The sequence below is a fragment of the Artemia franciscana genome, chromosome 12 (assembly GCF_032884065.1).
Source record: "Artemia franciscana chromosome 12, ASM3288406v1, whole genome shotgun sequence".
Lineage (NCBI taxonomy): Eukaryota > Metazoa > Arthropoda > Branchiopoda > Anostraca > Artemiidae > Artemia > Artemia franciscana.
The window spans coordinates 23,271,680-23,295,951 of record NC_088874.1 but is presented as its reverse complement, the minus strand read 5'-3'; the positions used below and the strand labels follow the sequence as shown (position 1 = coordinate 23,295,951).

Below are 24,272 nucleotides of genomic sequence, written 5' to 3'. Positions count from 1 at the left end.
AAATTAAAATTTCCCGACTTGTCTACTCAAATTGGGGTGCTGCATTGATTCCTATTTATAAAAGCTTTAGGCAGGGAGCTATGAGCTTACCTTTTTTGAACAGCAATAGTGTTGTTTACCATAGTAGGCTGTGCTACAGATTTACATGTTTCGTGGAATAAATATTAGGTTACTGAATCATGCTGATGATACCCAGGGGCGCAGCTTGAGTTTGAGTTTAGGGGGGAATAGCTCCATTACACCCCCTTCCCCTGAGCTGTGTCCCTGGTGATACACTCAGGGCAATAGTCTATTGAGTCAAGAAAAAATTTCTTGATTGGGAAGTGTGTATTTTAAAATTGTTCTTCCATTAAATAAGAACAAATGTGAAATACTTGAGCTTGACTCACGCTCTCAATAGTCCTCTGCTGCTTCTGATCGGCTCCTTAATTGAGTTTGTATTACTTCTAGTGCTATGATTTACCTAGGTCTCACGGTTGAGCATTATCCCATTTCGACTCGTTTTGCTCTTATTCAGCATTTTGAGAAAAAAATAACTGCCGTAATTGCAAATCTGTTGACAGTAATTTGTTCCTAAGCCATTTTGTGCTTAAGTGCCCGTACAGTATTAGGTAATCCCAAAAATTCTTTCTTTTATCTCCTTTATGGAGATAAAATAACCCCCCCCCCTGTTCTTATCATTATAAGTATTATTGGTATCTTTTAATCTGTCAAACTGAGCCATATATTATGGGGTAATAGTGAAGCATGGGCCAGCTGATCCTGTTGCCACCGCCATTGAAAGGCAGAAAATTTTTAGAAGTTCTTGTTATTCGAAGCATAATTTTTACGAATTACTTTCTTGAAGTTCAATGCATTTGTTATAGTTTATTTGTCAGATGTTTTTTCTTGTTTTATATTTGCCTGTTATTTTTTACATTGTATGCTTTTTTTTTCTTCATTTACTGTTATGCTGTCACGTCGAAAATACTTCATTTATTACTACTCCGTTTGTGGATTTTGTGCTGGCAAACAAAAACTAAATCCCATTGACAATTCATTATTGTATATTCTACGGGCGGATTCACCAAAGGGAATCATGGCTCGAGTTATAGAGGCTGATTACCTATATAGTTGAGCCTATGCTTCTATCCGTTATTACTGAAAATTTCCGTCTCTTCCAAGATTTTGCAAAGATCTTCAAAATCAACTTAGCCAATAATGTCTTTCTCAAGATGAGCTTTTTTTCGAAAAGGTTTTTCGAAAATCAGATACAGGAAAAACGATTCTTAGAATTTCTGGCAGTTTATTCGTAATATCTACAAAAATACTGCGATGGCAATTAAACCAATAAAGTACAAATTCCCAACTTCTCACCCTTTCATCCAAAGTCAAATTTTCAATATTTGCATCCAACAAGATCGGCTGGCAGACAAATCACATCATTTTTGCATGACACTTTCCTTTCTTATTATGACTGGGGTTGGCCTGATATCAATTAATACGAAAATTACTTTCAAACTTGTTACCATACAGAATCAATAGGATTCTTTTGAATTCAATGACCTATAAACCAACCAATACAAACCACTAAGCTGCCAGAAAAGAACGAATGAAATCAAATTTACTAAAATGCACCAGAGTCCAAATTATACCGTAAAATCCTATAATATAACATATTGCATCAGAAAAGAAACGACTGTACCATATTGGCAGCAGTGATCAGTCTCTTTGTATGCCTGTTTCTACCGTCAAAACATTTATATTTCCGTAAGATAACTCAAAGTTGGTATTAATACTTACTACCACTCTATCAATTTAGAATTTTACTATTTGTGATTTTGGCAGTGGTAAGTGTATTTGGCAGGGCTTCTTGATTAAGTGTTAATTATTCAAACAGTCTTTGAGAATATAAATATAACTGTCCAAGCTAAAACCAAAACGAAGTATATATTTACCTTAACAGTTGCGCTCTTGAACCAATTCTCTTGCAACTCCCTCTTCCCAACGTAATGCATACAGATTATGTTTTGTTTTCTCAAATCATGATTATTTAGGGTTTATTTAGGAATTGGTCCTAAATAGTTAGATGTTAACAATCCACATTCTTTGCACTGAATGAGTTAATACTAATAATAAAAAACATCAAGTATATATTTGACCATCAGTGCTAGATTCTACCCGTACTGGTAGTTATAGATTTATGATTATGTAAGTTATAAGCTTTATGCTACTATGGCAATATAATAATTAATATTTCCGACACATTAAGTTACATATTTTGCAAATTGTGAAAATGTCATACCTTATGAAGATCAGAGTCAAGAAAAGATTTGTATTATTTTAGAGTCCTAAGTCGGCTCTTGAGTCGATTTTCTTCAGACTCCTCCCTTCCCTTTGCATATACAGACCATTTTTCAATTTCGTCAAATGTTGATTTTTTAGGGACTGTTAACAATCAATAATTCTCAGGATCGCAATGCAGTATGACAGCATTAAATAACACTTAACTAAACACATGTTTCATAGATAGAACTGAAGTTTCAATAATTTGGGTATTCAAGAGGTTATGAATTTGTTAATTACAAATCTGTAGATGATATTGCCATACAGGCTTTTCACTTACATGCCAAACGTGCCTGCACATTGTTATTGATATATGTTTATGAATAGATCCAATTATTGATATTATTAAGAAACAGCAGTCCAGAATAAAAACACATGAAGGGAAATTCTAAAACGGTACTTAATATCGACATAAGTCTTTATTTAGAGACTCTTGAGTTTGTCCATTGTAAATTGAGGCTAATACTGCAATAGAGACGTCTAAAAATAAAACCCATAAGTACGAATGAAAGGCACAAAGTCAAGACTTTGGGCACCTGCTTTTCCAAAATCCCCTCGTTTAACCTCTGGTATATAAAAATAAATCGATCGATTCAGTAATACAAAAATCATTAAGATCACATTGCGAATATAAACATGTAAACATTTCGCAAATTATGCTTGATTTCTATTCTTTTTTCATTCATACCAATTTATATTGTCTTAGTATGGTTTGATGGGCTGAGTAGTATTCGATTATGGACACTAATAATTGTAGAATTTCGTCACCAAGGTCAAAGAATTCGACAAAAATTTTACCTCATTTCACTCAGTTGTAAGGCCAATATGTTTGGGGATACTGCATGTAATTATAGAAACTTTAATGTTCCAAGAAACAAGCATTAAAGCTTTATGCCTGATGAGGCAAAACTGAAATAATGTCATGGAAGCGCCCGGACTGATTAAGAGGACAGCACAGGGTGTAACTAAAACAAGTCCAACGGCTTGAGATATAGATATTGTACAATTGTAGGCCTATGTGACACTTTTTTAGATGCTATTTTAGTTGGAAAATTACATGTCGAAAATTATCAGCTTTTCGTAACATATCCGGGTCGACGAAAACAAGGTGTCTTAAAGATTTCAAAATAGATTGCAAAATAGATACTGCTATTTCTAACACTTGTACAAAAGACACAGCAAAGGGAAAACAATCTTATTCTGTTCAATTTTTTACGCTCTTTGATTTAGACAATTTAATGTGAAAATTTGATTCTCAGTTTGCCTATTCCTCAAACGAAATATAAAAGCTTGAAATCCATGTTTTCTATGAGTTGGATTTTCCCAGCACAGGTGCACGCATTCCTAGAATCAAGAAACAAGGTCTGGGGGCAACTTAAAAAGATCTAGATAATGTTTCCATAATATGAATTAAAGGCGTTAAACATGTTTATAAACTGTTTTTTTTTATAGCAAAAATATTACAGCCCGTTAATTTTAAAGAGGGTGCAAGACCATACTATAGGATTAAAAGGCTACAGATCTAAAGAAAAGGTTCAGTCATCGGTTTAACTGATCCTTGTAACGAAATAAAGTAAGAGGTTTCTGTTAGAGCTTAGGAGCATAAACATAGCATTGTTTACTATCAGATTATAACTAGCATTTTCTAAGGTCCGTCATTTAGCGTATTATCTGAACGATAAAGGAGGGAGGGAAGAGAGAGAGAGAGAGAGAGAGAGAGAGAGAGAGAGAGAGAGAGAGAGAGAGAGAGAGAGAGAGAGAGAGAGAGAGAGAGAGAGAGAGAGAGAGAGAGAGAGAGAGAGAGAGAGAGAGATAGAGAGAGCGAGAAAGAGATTGAAAGACAGAGGAGGGAATCATACCATGTACTGAACATAATAACACAAAATAATATTTCTAAAAATTCTATTTCTATATTAAGCTTATAAAAAGTCATTAATATGTCATTATGCAGCTTTTAAAACTCTTGAATACTAGAAGTAGCAGCAATACCAGCTAAGTGATCAACCATTAGGTTCAGTTAAACAAAAATCAATTAAAGTAAAATAGTTTCATAAAATATAGCTACAACTCATCTACAAGGTGGCTAGGCTTTTTCAGATGCTCGCCATAGTCTGTTGCTTCACTTCCAACAAAAACATCGTGGTGATCAAGAACTTCACCAAATGATAAAGTGTCATCATGGTCATCATCACTCGATGCAAACAAATGATCTACCTCGTCTTCGGCGATTTCCCTCAAAAATAAAATTCAATGTTTAATTGTAAGTCATAATTGTAGAAAATTCGGTAAAACCACATAACGTAAAGATAGAGAAAACCGGGCACACATTCTATTTACAGATCACAGTCCCTTCCTCCATCCCTTGGAACGTAGTAGAAAAAAGTAAACAAATTTAAACAAAAGTGAACAAAGTTTTGACAACGCTGTCTACTTATCTTAACCAAGTTTAATACAAAAATCTTCAAAAATCAGAGGCAAATTATCAACCTGCTTACCTGCTTTGCTAATAAGTGACCCTAGAGACTGACATATTACCCTAACTTGCATTTTTAAGGTCAATCTTGTTATTTAAGGACTTTTCTGTTTGACCTTGTTTGGCTTAGCCCGAGTGCACGCTTGGTTTCAAACTTGGCGCGCGCGCACTGTTGTCACTATTAGAACGGTACAGTCATGGAGAAACATAAAGGACCGTCTAACTTAGTTGCCCAAGAAAGACCAAGACATTCGCCTAAAAAAGGTGTTGTTGAGTGCAAAGGTTGTGACTCCAAATTGCAAGATGACGACTCTGCACTGCTTTGCGACTCGTGCGAATCCTGGTATACATCGGATGCTTGGAAATGACAGAGCTGAAATACAGCTTATTCACAAAAATGATTAGCACGCTCGGGTCACTTTGGTTCTGTCCCGTATGTAAACAACAAAAAAACTCGATCAACCAAGGACTGATCTCTCCAGAAATGACAGGTATTTCGAGGAGTGAGATGCAAATGTCATTTAAGGCGATGGAGGATAAGTTTTGCGCCTTATTAGAGCTTATCCAACGGAAAGTAGCTGAAATCGAGAAAGACCTGAAAAATAAGTGCACACTTTCCAACGTTCAGCATTTCACCGAGAACCTAATCGGAGCGAAGTGTCAGAGCTTGGAAAAATTCTAACTGGAAAATTCGTGAAAAAGGACGAGAAAATCAGTGACAGTAGCTCGAACTTAGTTTCAGCCTATGTGTCAGATTTTCTAGAAAAATAGAAAAATCTGATCGTGTTTTGGTTTAGAAAAAGACGCTATTTTGCCATCTCATAGGCAACAAAACGGGACCGATTTCAAATTTTTCAACGATAAGCTACCTGCACTTGCCCTGCGGAATGTAGCTACTCAGTTAAACTTGGTGAACATAAGCAGGGTAAGATCATGCCTAATAAGTTGATGTCCAAGACACCGGTAGAATGAGATGCAGTTTGTTTCTTGCTGATGTCCGAGAGTGCTAGTATCAAAGCTACGGACCCCTCGTTCAAAGTCTATCATGATCGTACTACCATTGAACTGATGGAAAAAAAGAAGTACGATGCCCTGAAACAGGTACTGAAATCAAAATTGGACGCTGGCAAAACTAACTGAAAGATAAAACTTAGCAAAAACGGACTAACCCTAGTGAATAATAACTCTTCTCGTGAAACCCCAAACAGCTACGCGAGCATGGAAGAGTGACTCCCTAAAAAAGTTGAAATATCTGAGTGATAAATTTTTGGTAACTTATACAAATGCAGACTGCCTGTCATCTAAATGGGAAGAGTTTAGTGAGCTAATAAAGCAACGTAAACCACATTTAGTTGTTGTTACCGAAGTTTTACCAAAACATTACAGTGACCTGTCTTTTTATTTTCAACAGCTACCACAGTATAATTTAGTATCTAATAATTCAGCTAAAAGAGGGATTTGTATTTATATGCAGGGTTCTGTTGAGTTTTCTGTAGTTGTTAATTCGTCAGTAGACTCAGCGTCGGAGTGTCTTTTGATTGATGTTAAATTGCCCTATCACAGTACATATATCTGTATTGCAGCTTTTCATCGTAGTCTTGCTGTGAGTTTATCAAGCCCCATTAATAATGCTAATATTCTAGCGTGTATTTCTCGTTTTGCTGGTCGTAGTTCAAAGTTCCTTATTCTAGGTGACTTCAATTTACCTTTGATATATTGGAGGGCACATAGTACGAGTCAGTCCACTTCATCGTATGAGCAGCAATCTTTAGATAGATTGGATGATCTGTTCTTATACCAGAATATTGATAGGCCAACTCGAGCCAGGAAAGATACTAGTCCATCGATTTTAGATCTGATTACTACCAAGTTAATCGATGATATTTTGAGTATAGATTTCCGTCCGCCTTTGGGTAAAAGTGATCACGTTGTGCTTGATATCTACATGAATATAGATGCTCAACAGAGAGGTTTTGAGATTTATCGGCATAATTATGCTAAAGCTGATAATGAATCAATGCGACAATCTATTCCGTCTATTAATACCATGCATGAACTAGAAATTAATCAGGTTTCTCCCAACACCGCGTTTGATTTTTGTAAAAAAGGTGTTGATGGAATGTAGAGATAAACTTGTTCCTTTGGTGAAGAATTTGTCCGGTCGTAGAGATAAACCTAAACTTCCGAGACATATACTCCAAGCAATACGTGAAAACAAAGTCTTTGGCGGTCGTACACTGAGTCACGACATAGTAAAGTACTCAGGAAAGGACACTCGGATACTCAGTCGCAAGAGGACCCAGGTGAATGGCATGCGTATCACTCAATGGCATCACTCAAGCACCGAATCACCTAAAATATTTTGGAAATATGTAAATAGGAATAAGCCTAACCTTGCATCATCTACATCTAGGTTCACATATCCGGATACACACCAAAAGATTGATAGTAATTCTGAGAAGGCCCTTATTTTTGATCAAATTTTTTCTTCAGTTTTTGTTGAAACACAGCCAATTCATTCAAATGAAGCTAATTTTTCATCTCAAGTAGAGTTGTTTGCGTCGTCGGACATTCTTGCTCCATTTGATGATTCGGATTTCTCATTAACTGGTGTTTATGTTATTCTTATTTTGGATGATGTTGATCCAAATTTATTTTCCAAATTTAGCCATTATCACTCTACTCGTCAGCATGATTACAAATTATATCCCCCAAAACCACTTAAAAAATTGGTCAATTATATTTCGTTAGTAGAGTTGTCGGACCATTGAATAGATTGCCTTTGGAGGTTGTTGTGGTAGAGAGTGTTCGAATTTTAAGAGTGCATGCCTTTTTATTTAACGCTTTTGTTGTGAAGTTTCGTGCTATTTAGAAGTTTTGTTGTTTAGTTTGTCGTTGCCAGTTTACTTTAGATTAGTATTATGATTTTATGTTTTTGTGACAAGCATTGATGCTTACCGCTATTGGTAATAATAAATAACAAATAAATAAACTGACAGCCACACTCAGACTAGCAATAATATTTTTTTTTTTTTTTGCGTTAAAGCTAATTAAGAAAGCTATTTGAAATCTGAATTTTCCGATACATAAAATAGACACAGTAAAATTGCTTGTCTCTTTTTAGACACAAGAGGGGTGGTTGGTCAAATCTCCCCTTGACATCTATAACACACATCTTCCTTACAACAATAGGAATTATGTACAGAGTCCATAGTAACATCCACACTGGCAATTCTTGGTAATACCTCCGCATTTGTTTCCTACTTTTATAATACCTTTTTTGCCAAAAGAAAGTGTACCAGAGTATGATAAATAGATCTTCCTCCACTTGTAAATTGAAAAAACAATCTCTCACTATTTTTTCTTATCTTTTTCCTCAGCTTTGCCAAAGTTTAGGCATTAAAGATATTCAGATTATGTCGCCTGACACTTAACAATCTTTCAGATATAACAATACGTTATGTCGAAATTCTTCGACATAAACAAATGACGTCCCGCTTCTCTCATCGGACTACTGTAGACTGATTTCATTTCCTCGATTTCTTAATATGCCGATATTATGTCTAACTATTAAACGAGACATAAAAAAAGAAAAAAAAAAGAAAGAAAAAAGACCTAAATGATGTTTCCATAACATAAAATAAAGTAGTTGACCATGTTTACAAAGTCTTTTTCTTTTTTAGCTAATATATTGCAGCCCGTTAATTTTAAAGAGAGTGCAAGACAATACTAAATGGTTAAAAGGGCACATTATGTCTTGCTATTATACTACCTAGTTCCGTCCCCAAGATCCGCAGTAATTTTATCCATAAGCCTTAATTTCACATAGTTTTCATTCATACATTAATAAATTCTCAAGTTCCCTTAGTTTTCTTTTATTCCCCTAATATGCAATGCATAGAAACTTCTTATACAAAACAAATCTCTCTTCTACCAAGCTTACAGATTTTCAACAATATTTCTAGATACTTTTTTATCCTTCTCCCCTAACTTCGGGTCCCTTTTTCTTCTACATTATCAAATTCTTAACTCTCCAGTTTCATATCACACTCTTCTCGGAAAGTTCTTCTCAAATTCTCCTCCGAGAGTCAATCAGCATAATAGCTGCCAAAGTAATAGTTACTCTTCCTAAATTTCAGCTTCAGATCAACTCAAAGTAAAGATTGCCATATATTAATGTCTATTAATATATGGCAATCTTTACTTTTGACATTAACAAGGGCCCTCATATAAAACCTAGTATCTTGCATCGCTCCTGTCAGTCTTCGATTTGCAATATTTTAATGCAATGTCAGCTTATGGGCCATTTTATGACCAAACACGTACACACTAGACAGTATTTTTCTACCAAACATCTTTTCTACCAAACTTAAAGGATTTTCAGTACTATTCCTTGCTGCGTTTCTAACTCTCCTCCCTAAGACACCATCTGCTACTTTACAAACCATTTTCCTAAAAATGGTTCCATCCATCTTCTACATTTTCAAATCATACACTCTCCAGTGTAAAATTCAACTGTCCCCAGAAAGTGTCTCTCAAATTACCATCATGGAATGTACCAATGTTACAATTTTCCCGAGGGAACGAGTAGTTACCCTTCATAAACTTCAGCTTTAGACTAACAATAGACACTACTAGATGGTGATCTTACTTTTATCATCAGTAACGACACTCCTACATACCAATATTTCCTTAACATATCCTGCCAGTCTTTGACTTATATATATTATAATAAAAATGGCCAATAAGCTGAACCATTATGCAATTTGTCCTAATCATCATTTGGTATAGAAGAGGAGCGTGTAAAGCTGTATTGGCCTCAGGCGGATTGGTCCTGGTTTGAGTTGTTAGCAGTAGTAGTATCATGCCAGTATTATTAAGTTTATTAGCCATTTTCTGACCAAATATGTACAAACCAGATATTATTTTAGAAAAAGTATTTAATTGTCACCGAAGTTCACATTTATGGATTTATGAGCTTGCTGATAACAGTTACGAGGCTAATACTAGAGGTCCAAATTAAAACTCGATTTAGGCTACATATTTCATATAAAGTGTTTGATCTCCAATAGAATTAGTATTTAAAGTTTCTGATTACGTTCATGATGTACCTGAGACTAATATTACATTACAGGAGCCAAAGCCAAAGTCTGGTTAAATTATATTCCTAGAAACAATATTTGATTTTTACCCAATGAGAAATTTCCCAAGACGACACTACCCATTTTATGATTATTACTTAATACTATATAGTGTGCTATATTACTTATAGCACAGCAACTCCCGCCATCGTTTCTCCTAACTCGGCCTTTCCCAACATGACTGTTCCTACCATTTGTTGTAATCATTATATTGTAAAATATATATACTATAATGTTATTGTAACCATTTACTGTAATCATTTATTTCTATTATTAAACATCGGCATATGTTATTAATAAGACTTTTGAAACAATATTATTTCTCTTAATACATACACAAAATATGGCAATTAAAATATGACATCAGTTAAATATCTAAGTTTTCTCCTGAATAGTAAAGAGTAAATTTAAAACTTAAAACAAGCAGGAATCACCTTAAGTTGTAAAACCAAAAATGAGCAGAAATTTTCTACAAATGACGGAATTAAACTAAAAACGAAGTTAAATTATGAAGAAAAGTGAAACCAACCTTGAAACAAAAAGAAAAATATGACAAACACAAGGGGGCTCCTGCGCCTGATACACCCAAAAAGACTAGTGTGATTAATTTTTACTAAAAGCAAGATATGTTTTCAACAGTTTGTCGTTTTTCTTTTTACTATAATACTAAAAAGTGTGATACCAATTCCTTAAAAAAGGAATTACTAACTCAAAAAATCTTCCAGTTTCAGCTTTTTCTTTAATTCAAAGTCTGTGGTTACAAATTGCAAGTTAACAGCAACACTTTTGTTTCAGCGAAGCACAAATGATACTCTAACCTTTCAGAAGGTTGGACAGGAGGCTACACAATGCTTATTTTCGGCCAAATTTTCACAACATAAAAATATTGTTACCATTTCTTTAGTTTTACTATTTTTCAGGCTCATATTATGGTCATTGATTAATTCTTTTTATATCAACTGCTCTAATTCTAAAGAAAAATCAAAAAACCAAACAAAGTTAAATTTAATTAAGAAAAAATAGTTTTCAGTGAAGCGAATGATATTCAAGGCTTTTGAGGGACTTGAGAGGCAGCAACACAACATTTGTAGTAATGTTGTCTATTTTCAGTCTGGCTGCGTTATTAATTCTGATTGATTTTCTCTAGCGGCTTCATTTAAAGTAATTCATGTACTTTTTAGGTTTGACACCTTATTCTTGTTAATTTCTGCTCATTTCAAGTTTTAAATTCGTGCTAACTTAAAAAAAAAAACAACATAGCTTTATAACCGAATAATATAAAAGCCAATTAAATCTACAGACGAAACTGAACAAACAGAATAAAAAGCTGATAAACAAAAGAAAAAGACCATGCATAGCTTTAAATGACATAGAAAAGGCCTACTCATTGCTTGGAACCCTCCAAGATAAAATTTCCAAAGGGCCCAGAAGACCATCTTTATTTGAATCCAACTTAAGATCAAAATGCTCCTTTTCATTCAAAAGCCATGCTCGATCTTTATCTTTAGCTGAAAAGAAAAAAAACTAAGCTAATTTATCGAATCTGAAGCCAAGGAAAGTGGTTTGGTACCGCATACAATACAGGACCGGCCGACAGGTAACAATGGATAGTCAGTACGACAGGGTTTACACATTAGGATTATTAAAAAATATTTAGTATCAGTTTTAAATTGACCTCGGAGTAAACGATCATTGCTAATGTAAAATGAAGTGGAAAAGGTCAAAATTCAGTTTACTCCTATTTCTGAAAGTAACTGCATTAATTGTAATTACTCAATGTGTCAGTAACTCCTTATTGAAAGTACTCATTCCTGAGCTATATAATCAGTAATACTATTTAACACTGAAACATTATGCTATTAATTCATTAAAAAAGTTTCAGTGATCATTTACATTGACCTATTTAATTAGTGCAATATTACGAAAAAAACGAACAAAATATATTAAATATCATGGAACATAACTGTGAATAGAGTAAGAGCAAAATGATAGTTTAAACAAAACGCTGCTCTATTTGCCTATTTTGCAATTCAATACTTTCTGAATCATGAGCATAGAACCTATAAAGGGCTTCTAAAGAAAACTACGACGACTAAGGTCGCAATAATTAAGATTTGGGCATTGAGAGAGACTATACCAAATCCTATTTAAAGGTGAATGATTACTCTACCAACCATATCTTACCAAAAGATGAACGATTCTAAGAAAATTTACCATTTGTAGTCTACAAATGAGTAACAATAATCTTTCAATCAAATTTCTTTGGAGAACTTCGAACCACCTTTTATTTTAGTTTAGCATTTCTGAGTATTACCATTAAAGCCTATTACATTTTTCTAGGAGCTCCAAGACTATCCAGAAAAAAACCCTGAAATAATTATTAATATTGAAGACCTTGTTTATGATTGTGTGTTCCAGCAATAATTATTTAATTCGAACAAGTATTAAGTTATTTTCCTATCATAAAAGACCAAAATGTTTTTACTCTTTTTTATATTTCCTCAATACTGAATAGCCTTCAGTCAACGTAGAAAAAGAATGTTAGTAAGATTTGGGAAGCTACTGTTAATAAAAGCACAAAAGCATTAAAAAAAGAATCTGCTTTGTTAAAATGTGGTATTATGAATATATGTCTTTTAGTAAATATGGAAACACAATCCAAGAGACACAAACCCATCGCTTTTTTATTTTTCAATAAGAAAAATCAAAGAAGAGCCGCACGGCTTCCAACAAGCTCTACATGCAATACAGCTTATGAAGATACATATGCTATGAATGTTATAACTTCCAGACTTATTCGCAATATTTTGCATATCAGAACAAGCCAACTGAAAGTCAAATGCAGACATTCAAAATCCCATCGTCGGAAAAAGAATCAGCCCCCCTCCCATCCTTGAATTCCTTAACAGTTGCTTTGCATGTTTACCAGTAGTGGAACTGAAATTCTGTAACGCTTAGTTTTGTAGTAATAAACTGTCAAGGTTCTTCTCAAGTAAATTGACCTTATTTTACATACTTTTTTAAATGAGGAATCTGACGTTTTTTAGATCAACAGATAGACGTTATCATTCTATCATAAAATTATTAAATGGCATTTGTCTTGTTTCAGATTGAGGTAGCCGATTTAACATGTTAGTTAACTGGCCAATGAAAATCTTTTAACAGATTCTTTTTTTAATATGAGCTTTAGATTGTTGTCATACTCATTTGATGGAAACATCCAGTTTTGAAATTCCTCTTTGTCCAATACACCGTCTTGATTTTGGTCATAGTCTTTCTCAAATAAATCTTTCTGGGTTTCGATGTCTTCCTCTTCGGAATTGTCTGCATAAAAAAATATATGACTTAATCTTACACAGAGCTACCATTAACCCTTAGACCGAAATTTAAAATAGGTGACAGTGATCAATAGCAAAGCTATAGTTTCTTTAATAAGACAAAAAGCAGACAGCAATTTACGACAGTAATAAGAGATATGGGAACAAAGAGAAGATAAGCCATGACCTTTATTAATTCTCGAAGGAGAAGTAGTGAGTTGACAATGTTCTTATTCGATGCTATCTACTGTTTCTTTGCTATCCTTTTGAACCTTACAAAAAACCCAGTGAACTTCACAATTAGAATTACCCAAGCAAGTAAGCGCACTCTAGGTGCAAGATGAAGAAGGTAGTTTTTTCTGTTTTTTTTCTTCATATTTTCTTACACTTTACAGGTAAACGGGCTGTTCAGACAAATATGACAACCATTAGAAAATTTCCACAAAAGTGCTAGTGCTATAGCCTATACATCAATCAAATAGAAGGACAGGGCTTAGATGGTTTTTATTAAAACAACTTTATACAGCAGTGTAATCAAATAAAAGCAAAATAGCAAGTTCAAAAGAGATATTAGAAAGAAAAATGTTCATAGCGTTAATATACATGATTAATCAACACCCCTTTTAGTTCAGAATTGGGCAAGTATTACGCTTAAATATATAAAAAAATATCTGAGCTATCAAACTTACATAAAATACATATCATTGTCAGAGACTGATACCTAAATTCAATTCGTAGTTCCTATGTGTTTTTTTTTTAACTTGAAATAAAATTCTGCAAAACTGTGTAGTATTAATGAAATGCTTGAATAGGATTATTCATATTCATGAAGAGGCTACATATGAAGCATGTTCGTACTAATTTGAATTATAGTAAAATTATTCCTTTTCAACATGAATTGGCCGAGTTTTCAACTTACAACAACCATTTTGGGGGGTGAGGGTAAAAAGTTAAATGATTCATACAATGGCTTGTGAGTTAAGGTAAGAAAAACACAATTACATTCAAGGCTTTTCAGGCTCTGAAGTCTCGGGGCAGGTGACAAAACTCGTAGAAACCTAGAAACCTTATTTTCGATCCAATCAAAATTGTAAAACAACAAACTGCGGTTTTTGATTCCAACTATAAAGAATTACAGAGAAGTTAAACGTTTTATGCTTTTTGGGAATAGGAGGATGGGTCTAGTTTTGGAAAATAACTTATTTGACAACCCAAATAGGAAATTTCTGCATTTTAGGTTTTCCCAAGAGTTTCATATAAAATATTAGAGAAAATCTAAGGGGAGGGGAATCTCCTTTTATGCAGTTATACTAAGGCATCGTCACGATATTACCTTTATTTCCAAGATACTCCATGAAATTAATAAATCCATCACCATCTAGATCTTTGTCTTTCAAAGTTTGGCGAAGGATGACTTCTAACATATGAGGAACTTCCTCCGGATGAGAGAAGGCTACATATTCAACAGCATTCAACTTGCCATCTTTATCCAGATCAGCAGTCTTGAAAAGCTCTCTGTCGTTGTTCAATAGCTAGAATTTACAAATACTAAATGATCAATACCGAAAAGATTGAATTAAGGTTTCTTTTGTCCTGTGATAAAACACAGTTTATGACCGAATTTTTAAGTGCTTCAAACGTATCTTATTACGCTTAGTTCAAACACACATCGTGAGACTCCTACCTACGCTCTACCCACTTAACAATGTATTGAAGTTAAAACCTTCGCAAATTTGTGTCTTTTGACCCTTGTTTAAAAAAGGGAGGGGGCTACTAATTTTTATACTTTAACTAATCAATTTGTTATATATTAAATTTATTTACTAAAGTGAGATGATCTTCGGACCTTGAATAAGCTACGACACACCATCTCTCAAATCAAAGTTTGGATGAAAGCCTGCTTTCATGGCAGTACAGAAAGGCAAGTAGAAATATTGGTATGAACGTTTAGGCATCAGACACGAGGACGCAAATTGAAGCTATTAATATTTCTTTATTAACGGTGTTTTTAATCGAGATTGTAACTGCACTTAATCTGTTTTGAATTTCATGTTTGGTAACAAGAATAATGTTATAACATGTTAGAAACCCATATTTGAATTTAACTTTAGTTCCTAGAAACGTTAATCATATGAATAACGATAAAAATAACATTGAAAATAGTCTTTTGCTAACTTGGAATGTCGCTTTTCTATTATACGGGAGACATTCAGAAGTTTCCTCAGACATCCTAAGAGAGTAGTGGGAGTACAAATTTAAAGCTTACGTGAAAAGAAGACAATTCAAATTCGCGTCTTTTCTAGGGGGATGCCAGAAGCAATGCTGGCATCCAGTACAGTGTTATTGTAGTGGCACAATATAGCGGTAATACTGGCACAATACAGCGGTATTGTTGATGAAGATATTTTACTTTCTCGAGCCAGGAGACGAAGTCTTAGAGCTATACTTTCCACTAGAAATTATAAACTAGAAAGATGAAGTTACACGTAGATTGAATTGCGTCAACCACGAGATGGCTATTCCACCCTCTATAAAGTTTTTTTAGACCTATATCTCCTCTGAAAACCCTTAAAAAGGACACCAGATATGAAAAACATCACAGCATTTGAAAGCATTACTCAGCTTACATCAGCTGATGAAGATGTAACAGATGAAATGTCTAAAAAATATTTAGATTGAAGCTCCCGTACTAGGTGATAGAGAGCTTTAAAAGTATTTCAGAAAAAAAGGGAAGAGACAACAGCGGTCAAGCATAATACTGATACTAGTATGGCAAGGCACATCGACAGAAACCTTGCTTAACAACCAAATCTAAAATATCAGTAATAAAAAGGAAACTAGAAAAACAACTGAAGCAAGGATTATGAAACATTCTAATATTCAGTGATGTCACCCGTGGTACTAGTGCCACAGCCTGAAAGAAATATTCACTTCTACCTTGATATCAGGAATCTTGACACATACCTAGTTTAATTCATATCCCCTTCCCCTAAACTGATGACGGATAAAACAGGCTTGTTTGACTCCCAAAGGTTGTCCTAAGGCAAATTTCTAAAAAACTTTGGGGACTGACAAATTTGTTCTGATGCGTGTTGACTTACACAGAGCCTTGTTAGCTTTCAGTAATTAAGGGGCCGAGCTTAAGAGAAAGAGTAAATTTGCAAAGGTGAACCTACACCGTGTAGTGATATTACCAATTCCTGGGAAGAGCAACTACAGCACCTTAAAGGTGCCATTGGAAGCATTAGTAAGGCTGGTTGACAATAAATCTTTGAAAGTTTCAATTCTGGTTGACAATACTAGTGGTCAATTCGGGTTGGCTGGTTGACAATAAATCCTTGAAAGTTTCAATTCTGGTTGACAATACTAGTAGTCAATTCTGGTTGGCTGGTTGACAATAAACCCTTGGAAATATCAAAGAGAAATAGATTATCTGGGTCAGAGAGTTGGAAAAAGATACTACTAAAGTTTGAGACGATAAAAAATTTTGAGAGCAACAAAAAAATTTTACCATTAATTGTAGAAAATTTAGTCCTATACAATATTTCAAAAGCATAAAACCCACAGGAATCGACATATTTGCAAAAAACAAGCAACAAATCAAATTTTTACCTTTGACCTTTGAAATATGTAGTCGCAGGCACCTACCGATATACAGGGTTAGAGACAAGTTTTAAGGTGTGATAATAATAGGTCTATACATGTTTATAACCGACTATGTCAAACTACAAGATTCTTGCCATATTTCGGCTAAAATGATGGGACTACTCAACAATTCTTGAAATCTTCGCCTTAATACTTTTAGCCTTAGTAGTAGTGGTAACAGTGGTAATAGAGGGAACAGGAGTAGCAGTAGTGTGATTGTCGATTGATCCCCTCCTTATAATTCACTGAAAATTTCAACTTAATACCCTAGTCTACTTAATGCTTGAGATAACCCCTTTGACGACCTGCATGCATATAATGTGTTTTGATTTAGTTCAACTTCCCCTCAATGTTACCTGAAGTTTTCACTTCCATAACCTTAGGTTTAGTAGTAGCAGTAGTAAGCATATTACTAGTAGTAATCATAGTGATATTAGTTATACTATTAGTAGTCGTGGTAATCATAGTAGGCTTCAAGTAGTAGTGGAGGTTTCAAGCTCCCCCCATAACGGTCCGGAGGGAGATGGATTTTCTAGGGAGAAATTCCAGAGGGGGGGGGGTATCCGGGTTCACCATTCATGGGCAGAATGATAGCGCTGCCTAAGTAAAGAGTGAAAAGGGCTCTATATATTGTTTTTCAATAAGGCACTTTGTATTGAAGGAGTTGTCAAAGATACTTCGGAACATAAAAAATTTTAAAGTGTCAAAAGTGATTAGATGGCAACCAGCCCCCCTCTTACATCCCTTTTCCCCAAATGACGTCAAATCAAAATTTTTAGATAGCCATTCTTTTAAGCATAGTTCAAAGATCCAATAACTATATCTTTGGGGATGCCTTTGCAATTCGGCCTGACCCATTGTGCCCAAAAGGACAAGAGCATTCAGGTAAAGCTTTCAGGGAATGTTAAACTACTTCAAAACACCACTACGTGCATTCAGATTGCTGAAAGGGCGTATCTCAAGAAAGGGTTAAGAGTATTAAATTGGAACTTTCAGGGACTGATGGGGTGGATGATCAATGGTGGAAAACCAAAAGGAATATGCACATACTACTGTTACTACTACTATTACAACAACCAATACTACTGCTACTACAACTACCACTGCTATTGTGACTATTATTGAGGCTGAGAATTTTAAGGTAAAAATTTTAGGGAATGTTGGCAGTAAACATAGATGTCAAAAAAGCGTATCAACAACATCTTAGGAATGGCTTAGAGCACTAAGTTGAAACTTCCAGGCCAAGATGAGAGGGATGGTCAACTCAGCAAAAGGCAACATGTACATACTACTACTGCTATTGTTCTTGCTTCTACTTTTTAACATAAAAAAGCGTTAAACTGCAAATCTTTGAACCATTGGAAGAAGAAGCGAGTAGGGCAAGTAAAGACCTAGGTCAATAACTCAAGACCTATCTAGAGGCTATAGGGCGCTTTCAACGCCACGACCGAAGATGGGACAAGCAATGGCTAGAGTAATCACTGCACCATACACTGATGACAGCAAGCAATGGCTAGAGTAATCACTGCACCATACACTGATGACAACGCAGCGTGGCACTCAAACGTCTGATAAGTTATAATGGAAGGGAGAGCTGAAGAGCTTGTGTCGTGAGACAAGTAAATTAAGTACTCCTATATACCATATCAATTTATATTGTTCATTCTTCGGTTTACTATGACACACTTAATAAAGTTTTCGTCTTAACGTCATGCAAGTATCATGTTAACTTATGGGCGATTTTATGAACAAATAAGTAATAACCCTCTTACCAAAGCCGTTCTTTGCAGATCGTACTTACAAAAGGCACTAGATATAGAAATTTCCTTTCAAATGAATCCTTAAACAGCCCTCAATGATACCCAAGTTCCCTACTAGCAATAAAGAAGAAGAAAAGGACACATCAGAGCTTCCCATGCAAAAATGCAATTCTCCTTGTTGTTCAGGCCAGGGGATGGTTAGTTTCCTAAATAGGGTTTTCATCCATGACGATTCCAATAGTGTATTTTTTGCTTCAGTCCGTAGCCATATCTTACGGAGTTTCAAGGAATTTTTTTTTAATTCCGTTAAATTTGTTTTCAAAATAAAATCTTACTATTACGACTAGTTTAGATAATGGTCACCATTCCTGAACCATCTGAAATTAAAATTTTTTCTTACTCGGCAGTTTTTTTTTACGCGTTCCTAAGTTTTGGTGACTATGGGCAGTATTTCGTTCCTAACTTGGTTTCAGCCATCGTAACAACCATGATATTTAATTCATTAATCGTCTTTAAAATTACTTCGACTAATGTACGAGATGTTCTTATAATAGGAATGAGATCTATTTTAAGATTGGCTTTCACGGGAACAAAAAACGGCTGAAAATTTAAAAAAATATTTGTGAAATTTTTTTTTCAATAAAATAGTCTCATCTATGCAAAACTGTATAAAACAGGGTCTAACAGAAAATAAAATATAAGATTTAACAAAAACAAACCACCTAAAACAGTCAAATTTAGAGAAGAATAAAATCATTGAGAGATTAAACTAAAAGACACAATTAATAAAAAAAGAAGATAAAATTAAATCAATTATGGGATTTAAAATAAAAAAAGTCATATTCATAGTAGACATATCTCGTATAAACTAATTTAAATGATTTATCTCAAATTGGCAGAGTAGAAAAAAAAATTAACATAAAACATATATATTTAAACAAAAATCCCAAAAACTTGATAATCAAACTTAATTAATGGTAAGAATCTTTTACCAAACTTTATAGTTGAGATAGGGCTTTTATGTTTGAGAAAGCAGAGCAATATGTTGAAAATAATGTGGACTGAAGTTTCATTAAAATCAGAATCGGGATTAAGAATTAGAAAATGATTTGAAAAAAAAAACCAACAACAATAGTTTCAGTACGATTAAAAGTTGTTAGCCCCCTCCCCCGACAGTATTACCCATAGCGTAGCTATTTGTTTCAAAATTGCTGCTACTGACCTCTCTTTAATTTTAAAGGAAATTGTAAATAAACTTAAAACCTATTGTTCTGGTATTAAAAAATTTTCGAATTTTAATCCATACTGGAGTGTTAATAATTCATTGCAGGTGATAGATTCTTTAACAATGGTTTCAGCTAAAAGAATTGAGTCTTTCGATTTTACGACAATGTATACTAATTTATCACTTAATGTAGTGTTAGAAAATTTAAAAACTGTTATCAAGAAATCTTTCCTCTTATCTAGTAAAAGGTTCTTAAAAATAGATACTTATAATAAAAAAGCTATATGGACAAATTGCTTTAAGACTACAGTTAATTTGAGATGTTACAGCTTGGATATGATTTTGGAGTTATTAGAATTTGTTTTATACAATACTTATATAAGATTTGGTGGTGATTTGTACAAGCAAATCGTGGGAATTCCCATGGGGGGGGGAATGCCAGCCCATTTATAGCTGACTTGTTTTTAAGTCAACTAGAATATAAATATATGACTGATAAGAATAATCCAAATAATTTAAAACATGTTTTGTCAAATAATAAAAGATATTTAGATGATATTTTGGTCTTAAATTGTAAGGATTTCATTGATATTTCTAAAAATATATATCCATCGGAGCTTACTCTTGAACCTAGTCATGGCGCTGGTCATGAAGATCATTTCTTGGATTTAAATATTAATATTTCTGATAATAATAAATTAAGTTTTAAAATGTATAATAAAACGGATGATTTTGATTTTGAAGTGGTTAGTTTCCCATTCCCTGAAAGTAATATACACTCAAATATCACATATTCGGCGTTTTTCTTACAGTTACTTCGTTATGCAAGGATTTGTAGTAATTATATTGATTTTAAAAATAGATGTAAAATCTTAAGCCAAAAATTGATATTAAGAGGTTTTTCTGCAAATAAATTAACTTGGCAATTTAAAAAATTTAGTTTTCATTATAACGAACTTTTAAATAAATACCAAAAGAATTATCTGGAAATACTTAAAGAAATTTTCGGCTCATTTCGGAGGTTCGCGAAATGATGATACAGTGCCATTTATTTTGAATTGTGTTTCTAATTGAGCGGATTTTTTTTTAAAAATAGCCACATGGTAAAGATGAATTCTATAATTGTTTAGTTCATTCAGGTTTTTTGCAAAGTGTTAATATTTGTGATTTGGTAAAATTTACCATATTTAGTTTACCTATTGCTGCTAAAAAGAGGAATGTATTAACAGGATAAGCTTGTTTTGGTGTTACTTGGTTGTTCTACATTTGCTGGTTTTTTTTATAGGCATGTATTTTGGGGGTGATACCTGACACGGGGATGCCATGGATATTCTGTGGTAGGCACAACACTTGACTGGGTAGAGAATTTAAAGTGCCGAAACCCTATAGGCAAGTGTATTCTCCTGAGGAGCCCTTGCGTTGGGTTGTTGCCTCTGAATTATTTGTCTTTATTGTTTCTATTGTTTGGTAAATGAAGACTTATACTTATTGACGACATGACTGCCTGTCCATGGATTATTCTTTATGGTTGATTGTGTATGGCTATGCTGTTTGACCTATGTGATTATATGGATGAGTAGAGTTAAGGCCTCATTCAAGTGCTGGTCTATATTAATCACTAATTTAGGAAAATAGTCTTCCTTTTCTCCTTCTGTCTCTTTTTTTTTATGTGTTGTTGCATTGGTGATTTCTTTTTTCATAATATATATATATATATATATATATATATATATATATATATATATATATATATATATATATATAATCAGCGATGCTGTTATATTTTCCAATCAAAACTGCCTGTCTGTCTATTTTACTTCGTTATAAAAATTTTACGAGTTTCCCTCCATCTGCTTTCATACAAGTGTTTTAAAAATTTTAACAGGAAAATTAAACAATTTACTACACAAATTCTGTAAACATATGCCGTCAATTCATTAGAAATAAATTATGAGAGACTAATAAATATCAGTTAAAATTATTTATAACAATGACAATAATATTGTAAGAGGGAAGAAGGGGTTTTTAATCGATTTTTAATTGTGGCATCATTAGATACGGAAGACAGAACTTGAAAAAAGGGACAAGAAATTATGGCAGTTTTTAATACTTAAAGTAGAATACACTATGATAAATACTTAAAACAAAGCTTTGCTCACCAGGAGTTGATTCCCTGTCTGACCGAACGATGAACAAGACTTTGGGAAGGGGCCTATACCCTTCACTCTTGTTGACTAGTGCATTAAAAACAAGAAAACAAGGAAATAGTTTATTGAAATTATATAAATAGTTTAACGGAAATTATTAATTGCTATAAAGAATAGAATGGTAGGAACTTAAGCAAAGTTGAAATCAAGAAAGCCAAAATTTTATAACAGGAATTTTGATGCAAACCACAAAGCATCAAAGCAGTAGAAAGCTAGTCCTGAGAAGCATAACTGATAACAACAGAACATCCTTAATTTGAGTATTTCCTAATAATAATTAATACAGAGCTTCTGTTCTGCAAGACACAAAGCCCATTTTTGCAAAAATTTGACAAGGAACATGGCGCACCTAGTTTTATTCTGGTTTAGGAGGATAACCTAACTTTAGGAAAGAAACAGAATAAGTGACATTTTAATAGACTCGACGAAAAGGATCATTATTTGCCACAAAAATATCAACGTTTTAGCTCTCTGATGATGAAAACAAACTTTTACGTAATTAGACCTAAAACAATTACAAGATTCTCTATAGTTAATAGCCACACATAAAAAATGTTTTTATCATGTAACTTTCTAAACGATCTGTTACATTTAAAGCGATGTTTTTTGGCTTCACTTTTAAATATTGTACGTCTCAGCACGGGCCGAGATTCGGTCAATGAAATCTTGAGTCTTTGTAGGGAAGTCCTAATTCTTGATCCGTAAGTAATTTATAGCATTTCTTCGTTTATTAAATAAAAAAAAACAAGTTTTTTGAAGTGAAAGTAAGGAGCGACATTAAAACTTAAAAAGAACAGAAATTACTCCGTATATGAAAGGGGCTTTTCCTCCTCGACACCCCGCTCTTTACGCTAAAGTTTTTTATTGTTTTAAAAAGTAGAGTTGCGAGAAAGAATCAAACTTTAGCGCAAGGAGCGGGGTGTCGAGGAGGAAAAGCCCCTTTCATATACGGAGTAATTTCTGTTCGTTTTAAGTTTTAATGTCGCTCCTTACTTTCATTTCAAAAAACTTGTTTTTTTATTTAATTTCTGAAAGTTTTTGAATTAATACATGTCTGATTTTGGCTCTCCGTACATAAATTATTAAAATGAAATTTGCATATTAATTCTTTTTTTTGGCTAAATGGCTTTCTCTTAGTTTTGATAAGACGATTTTGAGAAATAAGGGGTGGGGAAGGAGGCCTAGTTGCCCTCCAGTTTTTCGGTTACTTAAAAAGGCAACTAGATCTTTTAATTTTTAACGAACGTTTTTATTAGTAAAAAATATACGTAACTTAAGAATTAACTTACGTAACAAACTTTTATATTATTATATTTTTGATTATATATATGAGGGGGTTGGTCCCCTCGTTAATACCTCGCTCTTCACACTAAACCTTGTTTTGTCCCAATTCTTTAAGAATGACCCCTGAATCAGAAAGGCCGTAGAATAAATAATTGAAATTACTTAAATTTGTTTTAGCATGAAGAGCGAAGTATTTATCTCCTCCTACATACCTCACTCTTTATGCCAAAGTATTTTTAGAGCCCCTTATATGCGTAATAATCTCTGTTCGTTTTAATGCTTCTCCTTACTTTCAATTGAAAAAACTTTTTCATGTTTATATTTTCATTGTTTTTTTTTTAATAGTAGGCCTAATGCTAGAAAATCCTGCGCCCTTTTCATTGAATTTCTCTTCCCCCATGAAATATTCCTCCAAGGAAAGATCCTCCCATATAGCCCCCTCCCCTGAATCCCACACCCAAATAAAAAAAATCCCCCCGATAACGTCGGTACACTTCCCAGTAACCATTACTGTATGTAAACATTGGTCAAAGTTTGAAACTTGCAGCCCCTCCCCTAGGGACTGTGGGGGGTAAGTCATCCCCAAAGACATAGTTATTTTGGTTTTCGACTATGCGGAACAAAATGGCTATCTCAAAATTTTGATCCATTGACTTTGGGAAAAAATTAGCGTGGGAGGGGGTCTAGGTGCCCTCCAATTTTTTTGGTCACTCAAAAAGAGCACTAGAACTTTTCATTTCCGTTAGAATAAGCCCTCTTGCAACACTCTAGGACCACTTGGTTGATACGATGACCCCTGGGAGAAAAAAACAAAAAACAAACTAACAAACACGCACCCGTGATTTGTCTTATGGCAAAAATACGAAATTCCACATTTTTGTAGATTGGACCTTGA

General features: G+C 33.9%; 2 protein-coding genes across 15 annotated transcripts in view; both read right to left on the bottom strand.

Annotated features, from left to right (window-relative positions):
- Window positions 1–24,272, bottom strand: part of LOC136033883 (uncharacterized) — a 611,411-nt gene that overhangs the window by 390,031 nt on the left and 197,108 nt on the right. The gene's annotated exons all lie outside the window — the stretch shown is intronic.
- The window catches only part of LOC136033877 (reticulocalbin-2-like), a 61,165-nt gene continuing 41,106 nt past the window's right edge, over window positions 4,214–24,272 (bottom strand). For 2 of the 3 annotated variants that reach the window (XM_065714849.1, XM_065714850.1), the window contains 3 exons: window positions 14,590–14,788; window positions 11,324–11,447; window positions 4,214–4,558 (listed from right to left, as the gene is read on the bottom strand). In XM_065714849.1, the coding sequence (XP_065570921.1) occupies window positions 4,387–4,558; window positions 11,324–11,447; window positions 14,590–14,788 (495 nt within the window). In that variant the 3' untranslated portion in view covers window positions 4,214–4,386. Of the gene's footprint in view, window positions 4,559–11,323; window positions 11,448–13,142; window positions 13,264–14,589; window positions 14,789–24,272 lie in introns of all 3 variants that reach the window. The other variant, XM_065714851.1, reaches the window with a different exon arrangement.